Source organism: Eurypyga helias, unplaced genomic scaffold (genome assembly GCF_000690775.1).
Source record: "Eurypyga helias isolate BGI_N326 unplaced genomic scaffold, ASM69077v1 scaffold8859, whole genome shotgun sequence".
NCBI lineage: Eukaryota > Metazoa > Chordata > Aves > Eurypygiformes > Eurypygidae > Eurypyga > Eurypyga helias.
Window position 1 is genome coordinate 28,220 of NW_010270126.1, and position 8,178 is coordinate 36,397.

General features: G+C 44.6%; 1 protein-coding gene across 1 annotated transcript in view; it reads left to right on the plus strand.

The window, feature by feature from the left end:
* Positions 1 to 5,915, plus strand: part of TEX11 (testis expressed 11) — a gene marked incomplete at its 5' end in the record, with an annotated part of 32,015 nt that extends 26,100 nt beyond the window's left edge. Inside the window, 5 exons of the mRNA XM_010158330.1 lie at positions 1,152 to 1,301; positions 2,222 to 2,330; positions 2,870 to 2,990; positions 4,672 to 4,836; positions 5,844 to 5,915. Of these exons, the coding sequence (XP_010156632.1) occupies positions 1,152 to 1,301; positions 2,222 to 2,330; positions 2,870 to 2,990; positions 4,672 to 4,836; positions 5,844 to 5,915 (617 nt within the window). The remainder of the gene's footprint in view (positions 1 to 1,151; positions 1,302 to 2,221; positions 2,331 to 2,869; positions 2,991 to 4,671; positions 4,837 to 5,843) is intronic.
* Between the last annotated feature and the right edge of the window lie 2,263 nt (positions 5,916 to 8,178).

An 8,178-nucleotide genomic window follows, 5' to 3' on the forward strand; every position in this document is an offset into this window, starting at 1 on the left:
AATTGACAAAGGCAACTACTGGTTTTTGTGTCACTGCAGGCTTTTTACTGTATAGGCGCTGTGAAGTAGGGAACAATATTTCAGCGTGAAGGTGTGTTGTCTGTTCTGTCTGAAATGATAAGAAACTCCACGCTTTTTGCTCTAGAGCGGGGTCTGTGGTGCTGTTTTAATAGTTTTACTGGCCTTTTCCCATGTAAGGTATTTCAGAAGAGAGGAAGTCCTGCTACTGTACTTTGAAGTGCCAAACCCACCCTCTGTTCCCTGACTATTCCATGTCAATTTACATCAGATGTTACTGGCGACTGGCGTGCTTTCAGCTGACAGCTGAGCCACTGTTAGCCCCGAGGATGCATGCTTCACCGTTTTGGTAGTATAGTGGTAGAAAACTTCCATTAGGCATTCCTTGTCTGGCCTGTGCTCCGGTTTCTTTTCAGTAAGAGGTTTGGGACACTCTGGAGTTTCCACTGTGAGATGCATTAGTATTTTTTGTGAAAAAATTTACTTGCTGGTTTTTTTTTTGTCATAGAATCACAGGATGGTTTGGGTTGGAAGGGACCTCAAAGATCATCCAGTTTCAACCCCCCTGCTATGGGCAGGGACACCTTCCACTGGTTGCTCCCAGCCTCGTCCAGCCTGGCCTGGAAGACAGCCAGGGATGGGGCATCCACAGCTTCTCTGGGCAACCTGTCCCAGTGCCTCCCCACCCTCTCCGGGAAGAACTTCTTCCTGTGTTTAAGGATTTCCTGAGGGCTTTTCTGCCAGAAAGTCCTAGGAAAAACTTTGAAGCTGATGCTAACTTCTTTCATAAGCTGAACTTCTGAGCTGGTGACCTTGTTACCTGTTACCTGTCTGAAAATGCCTTCCCTGGTAGTGATTTCCTTGCCTAGGAGGGTTGGATGAATTTAGCCAACTACAGACAACCCAAATGTCTGTCTTCTTGGGCAGAGGGAGTGTGGTGGTTGGCAGGGTTGTGCTCTGGATATCTGAGGTGTCTGTCCAAGACTGCCTGAGAGTTCCACTGGCTCTGCTGTTAAATATGAGTACCTTAATGGTTTTCCTGCCTGTTGGAAGCAAAATTTATTCCTTATGGTATACCATGTGGCTTTAAGAAAATGGATCGTTACATATAGGTATTTCTGTCTCGTTTGTAGGGGATTTTGCTAAAGACCCAACAGACACACTGTTGCTGCTTTATGAATTTGAAGCAAGATCCAAACTGAATGATCCAACACTTCACAACCTTATGGAGTCGGTATGGGAGCAACCACAAATAGAGGTCAAGACGCTAGAGATCATTGCATGTAAGGACTGTTTGTACTTTCATAGTTCTTCAAGTCATGAAAAACAGCTTTTGTTGCTCTTTCCTGTTTGTTTGGGGTCACCAGGATTGTCATGGATTGTGCACTGTACAGAAAATGGGTCTAACCATATATATTTTATCCTGAAGTAATGACGGTTAGGATCTCAGCAGCATTAGGAGATCTGTATTTTAAAATATTGCATTATGTGGGTGATGAACCAGAAATTTGCAAATACTTCCATTTCTAGACCCTGAGACATTTGTATAGGTTGTGAGTCTGGAAAAGGTTATGCAGATAAACTTTTACAAGCTCTGAGCTGGCCAAGGCCAGAGAGTGACCCAACACAGAAATTCTAGGAGGTGGAATCTGAGTAGATATGCAGTTTCAACATAGTTTAGTTAATTTGTAAATAGCACTTTTCTATACTGTACCAGACTTTCATCACAAAGTTCTAGTCATGCCGCCTTGGGGATCTAGAGTGGGATCCAAGGAAGATGAGTAAAATTTAGAACTACTTTGGGACTTCCTTGGAGGGGATTCTGTGGGATTGCATAAACACCTGGGTATCTCCCTCCTCCTGAGGGAGTACACACCTGGGCTTGGAAACACCATACTGACATCCTGCTCCTGCCTGTTTTCCATCCAGATTTTCATGTTCAAGGAGACAAAACAATATTCTTTACTTTAGACACCCCCCCGCTGTGCTTCTGCCCTGTAGTCCTCGCTGACGACGATGCACAGTATGACAGTGGGAGAGAAGCACAAGCTTGTAACCAGCCCAGGCATTAGGCAAATCTCTTTTCAGTTGTTGATCACAAGGCATCTGGCAGCACTCTGTAGTTTATTTAGTGACCAGTGAGATTAAAGTCTGACTCCAGTTGTTTCTTTCTTCTTCTTCTCTATTTTCATTTGCTTTGAAGCATTAGCAATGGAATCTCCAGCTCGGTATCCTGTACTGTGTAAGAAGGCTCTCAAGAGTGCACTAAACCTTCACAGGAAGCAGACTGTCATCGATGCGGTGAAATTTAGGTTAGTGGTATCAGATAGCTTTGCCATGAGCCTGTGACTGGAAATGCTGACAGGGAATAAAGCCTGCAGTCTGGAAAAAAAGCGGATTTTAGTTTATGTGCAATGGCAACTGTTAATATTGCCTTTCTCACTTCACAAAGGGAATGACAGACCTGTTTTCAGGAACCGTGTATTTGTTACTGATTTTCTGAGGATGCTGACTACTTAGTTCTTGTTGGTGAAGTTAGAAAATGTACTTTTTCCTTGCTGTCCTGTGTAGCACCCTAGGAAATACGTTGTCTTTCCTTCTGTGTCACTTTAGAGCTCAGCAATGAAAACAGTGAGGTACTTGCTGCCATTTTTGCATAGTATGTATGAATGAGGTCTGATACTAGAAAATGTATGTTTCTGCTATAAGAATGTGAGTGTAGTAACACCAAGGTGGACATGTCTGTCTGACAGCCATCGAGACAGCAGTTCATGTGCTGCTGATACTGAAATACAGCTGTTTGTGCACATGGTATTTAATGTTTCCTCTTCTGCTCTGTTTCACTTCTCAGCAAATGCTTACATAGTTTGATTGGTCTTTCTTTGCCGACTGGATTATCAGACTTGGATGCCTGTGTACTGCAGGAGGTGTGGGACTACTTTCAAGATGCTCTGAGCGTGGTCAGCAGCACGGTAAGTTGAACAGGAAAACAAGAGATTGGGAGATGATCCTGAGCAGATTGAAAAAAAAAATTCTGATCAGACTGAGAATAATGAGCAGACTGAACATCATAGTGTTACATGTGGAGCAGCTAAGACTTCTTCAGTGAAAGGCACACTGAAATTACCTCAGAAGACACGTCTCTTGGATATTTATGACCGAATTAAGAATTTCCCTGAATTTTTAAGGGTTTTTTTAGAGACATTTAAGGCCAAATTTTCAGTGCCTATTTTAGAAACATCTTGAGCTGGAATGTGTATCTTTCTTCCTCTTGCTTTTGACATTCTGGCACTGAATATGTTTTTTTTAAAATGCAGATTACTTTTCCAGATCAGTGTAAAGCCAGCTAAAATTTCGATACCAGTCTTGCTTTTTTTCTCAGCTCTGTTTTGTATTTGGGAACTTACTACATTGTTGTTTTTTCCAAATGACCTAGAACTAGATTCCTGTGCTGTCAGTACTTGTGGCACCCTGCACCTTGTTTCCGTGAGGAAAATCTTTCTTTCAGTAAGCAATTCTGCTGCTCCTTTCAGACCTGAAGCACAATGCAGTGCTGTGCATTTTTACTTAGAATTTCACGGGTAGAAATCAGTTACGGAGTGTTCCTGTTCAGGACTAATGAAACCAGTACTATGTTTCATAGCTTCATTCCATTGCGTGGCTGTTTCTTCAGTCACGTTTGAATTGTCTCTTCTTTTATAAAAGTGGCATAAAGACACGCTGTTTCTGACTTCCCAAAAAAGGATGTGTCCCCACTCGTGCCTGCCTTTCACCAAAGTTCTCACCTGTAACATTGCTAATGTTCTTGTTGAGGGATATGAATGAAATGTTGATGTGGGCTGAGACTCAGAACAGCAAAATTTCACAGTACGAGGAGGCCTTTTGCTGATGGCAGCAGGTACTGATTGGTGCTGTGCTAGGAGGACATCGGGGCATCTCATCTGTACATGATCAGCTTGAAAGCTGGTACACCACTCACCATTTATACCTCCTGTTCAGAAATGGATGCTGCCGTTCAGAAATTCACTCTGGGCCCTCTTACGATGGGAAGAACCTGTCAAAGAGGGAAAAGCAGTCCTTCCAGCCACCCTGTAAGGATTTGTGTGGCAGATGAATAATTGCTTGTCCTTCCTTTCCTTAGCTGAATCAGTTGGGGGCTCAAAATATTGCTGGGTACTCCCGCTTCTGCAGTTGCAAGGGCAGCTTTCACTCTGGCCGTTGCCAATGGGCACAGAGAAATTCTGAAGATGTAAGAACTGCTGCTTCTTATCTGTAGGGAGCAACTATGTCCTGCTGGATAAACTGTGGAAAGTACCATGGCAGCAAGTTCAGCCTGCCTCCTGACAGACTGTGGGAAAGCACGCTTCCCTTCTAGCATCATCCCCAGTCCCAGAGAATTGTGTTTTCTGACCTACCAATAGGGGATTGCAAGGTGACTTACCCATGTTGGAAACAAGCTGTTTGACTGCAGTGCAGATGAACTGTGAAGTGCAGCATGGCTCTGAAGGAATTGCCCTTTGCTTAGGAGAAAAAAAAAAAACCCCAAACCAACTGTTTTCCCATTCTGAACTCGAATGCACTCTTGACTTGTCAGGTTTAAAGTGACAAGTCTTATTTTTCTGATGAGCTGCTGCTTCTTGTTTGTTCCTCCAGGATGCTTACCCAGAGATGGAGATCCTTTGGTTGATGACAAGAGCCTGGAATACAGGAATATTTCAGTATACTGATGGTAAATATAAGGAAGCTGAGCAGTGGTGTGGATTAGGAATGCGTTTCCTCAATCACCTGGGATCTCTGAAGAAAAGCTATGAAGGCCATGTAAGTGTGAGCAGATGGTTTGAGGATGTGGCATTGGATGTTTGGCCTGAATTTGAGATACGGGGTCAAGAAATCACTCTGGATGATGTGTGAAGGGTTTCAGACGCATGGTACCTAAATATTTTAGAGGAGCTTGATGCTAGAAGATTTTTTTTCAAAGTGAGGCCAGAAAAGTTTTGATAGACAATAGAAAGAGTCATGTAATGGCCTCTTACTGGAAGGATCCTGTAAACAGCTGACTGGAAATAAACTTGGGACTGTTTGTGGCGACGGGAGATCCCTTGTGCCTTGCCTGCTCTCAGTAAAGTCAAGGTGCTCTACCACCTCACTCAAATCAGCTGTTGCATGCAAACTTTCAAGCTTGGTTTCTAGCATAATCTAGTGCCTTATTAATGGGGTTTAAGCTGATGTGAATAAAATCATGAAAGGTCATCTTGTCAGGTGTAGCTTAGCCACTTCTCTGCGGGAGGAAGTTCAGGGCTAGTACCTCTGTGGTAAGCAACACCACTTTCTTCATACTCTGTCACAAGTAAGCTTGTGACAGTTTTTGGCTGGTGCTCCTGCCTTGATTGCGGCACGGTGCTTGCAGCCACCACTCGTTCCCTTATGCACAATCTGGTAATCAAGGGCTGGTTGGGACTTTCATAACCGTTTTAAGTACATCAGTTAAGAAAGTCAGAGTTGAGATCATTCCCTTCCAACCTCGACCATCCTGTGATTCTGCGAATACCTTTATTCACTGATGTAAGATTCAGCTATAAACTACATGTCAGTATAAATAAAATTACCTTTCTTAGGTTGCTCTGATTTAGCTATTTTTTCCTTAAACCACTGTTTAAATCCGTGCCAAAGCCTTTACATCTATCTGAAATTCTAGGTAGAGAAGCTGGTGGTAGTCTCCCCACCCCTTACCTTCCTTCTGTTCCCTGTCACGTTGTTGTGTTATCTAGCTGAATGATAGAACTTCATCCATCCTTGGTGACAACTCTGGTCCTTCTGTTCTCCAGATGATTGGTCTTTATAGTGAGGTTCTGGACAAACTGGACAGAGTAAAAGGGTTTCTTCCAAACGAAGAATAATGACAGCCCCAACTGCACCCAAGGAGGACGGCAGTCTCTTGGAAACGTTCTGCTGACATGGGGGTTATGGGAGCAGTGGAGAAGAAGCCAGGATCTGCTTCGTGTTGGCAATTAAGTTATGTACATGAGTTTTTAGGAAGTGTTTATTGAATAAATGTAATTGTTTTCTTCTAGGGAATAGTTTTTGTTCTCTGGAGCTATGTAACAGTTAGAAATAAAAAACCTTTTCATGAGATCCACCTGCTGTTGTGTAACAGGTTGGTTTAAATACTTGATTTTAGTAGTAAGTGGCAATGTGAACAATAGAAGTATTCCAACACCAGGCTTCTCCTCTGGCTGCTGTAGCTGCCTTGCTACATAAATATTTACCAGATTGTTTAGTTGTCAGTCCATTTCAGTATGAGTTCAGAGCTGTTGGCCAGTCCCACAGCCCAGAATAAAAAAGAGCAGGTACGATTTAGCTCACAGGAGAAGCTAAAGCTTTGATCAGGTACTGCTGGTTACAGACTAACACACCAGCCGCAGTTCAGCATGAAACCCCTCCAGATCCACTTAAAATCACAGGCTGGTAAATGGATGGATCTTACTGCAGCTGAAGGGGCAACTCTCACCTGAAGAAAGTGAGGAGTGTGGAGAGGAGGAGTGGGGTTAAGAAATACAGTTCACTACAGCTGTTGCTGTTTCACTGGCAGGTTCAGAAGTCAGAAGAAACATGGTCAGCTGCATTGCAGCCTCTATCAATGCTCCACGTCTGTTGTCTTTTCATACTCGGAGTAACCCAAATATTAGTGATTTCTGCTTTTTGTGTGCCCCAGGCACCACTTTGCCTCCTACGGCTGAAGCTGGAAACCGGCCCTTGGCATAGCTGACCCATCCTCCTGTCTGTTGTGCAGCTGGATGCGGGGACATGTCCCGAAGGCAGGTACACGCAGCCACGTAAGTCAGCGGGGCGTTTACAGCAACAAGAAGTAGGAACGCACTGCACTGGGTGCTTTGCAGCACTGCACAGGTTAGTATCCACTTCTGGATAACAGTGCCAGAATGGGACTCCCTAAAGGAGTAAATTATATTGAAGGTGACAACCAGGGAGGTAGTGGGAAGTTTATAGGATCCGGTGCCTGTGGCAGTGAGGTCCTGGATGCTGTAGGTGAGACTGGTGCTGCCTGAGCTGTGCCCCTGCTAGAGCATTTGTGTGGTGTCCTGCTGCTCCGCAGGCTCAGCTGCCTGGAACTATGTCTTGGTAGAAACAGGAAGGAAGTTACCTGTATGGAAACAGTCAAGCAGGATGCAAAGATGAAAGCAGAGATAATGATGTTTAACTGGAGGTTATGTACGTGTTCTTATTCCTGAGGTCTACCACAGGGCCCTTATTCCTCAGGTGAGCAGTGGGAGCCACTTCCGTGAACTTCAATGGCATTCCAGTTAAATGGTACCCAGACAAATCACTCTTGATGCACTTGGCTCCTGTGAGACACGCAGGAGGATGGATCTGTTTAGGGCAAATTTTCCACTTAGTGTGCTCAGTTCACCAGGTCCAATATGGATCTTTGTGCCGCTGCTTCCCGATCTTCCATGAACAATGTCTGTAATGCCTTTGAACCCATAAAAAAAAGGGACCTCAAGTGCCATATAGAATTCTTCTGGCGTCACAGTTTTGGAGATGTATGCTGCATCCCATCAGTGCAGGGACTGTAGACAATGTCACCGTGTCAGAGGCTCCCACTGCTGCCTGTAGTATCCCCTCGGTGCCTGCCGGGCTGGCTGGAATCGTTCTCGGTTCTGACTTGCACAAACACCCGGACAGGTGACGGTGTCGCACTGCACCAGTGGAGAAGGTCATGTTTGCCCAGTAGGCATAGTGTGTAATTACAGACAGCCACAGAAGGCAGCAAGCGCTAAATGTGCTTTGCCTACAGCCAGAATGGTTTGAATTTTTTCCTTGGAGGTGCTCAGTTGGATTTCTTTTATGCTACAGACTTTACGGAGGCGTCCAGACCAGTCCCACACTCTGCTGGCAGCACTTCTCACCTCTTGCCTGCACGTTTTTGCATTGTACGCTTTATTCCGGGCTTAGTATTCACCACAGATTTTAAATAGGGCAAGAATTCCTCTCCTAGTTGAATCAGGCCTTAATTAGCTGGATTTCCAGTGAGTAGTTTGCGTGGAATCGCTGCTTTGCAGGTGTTTGTGCAGTTTCTCAGTGTGGAGGTAGGCTGGTCCGCTGCCGATGTTCCTAGGCTGGGTGTTGGTCTGTGGTTCAGCA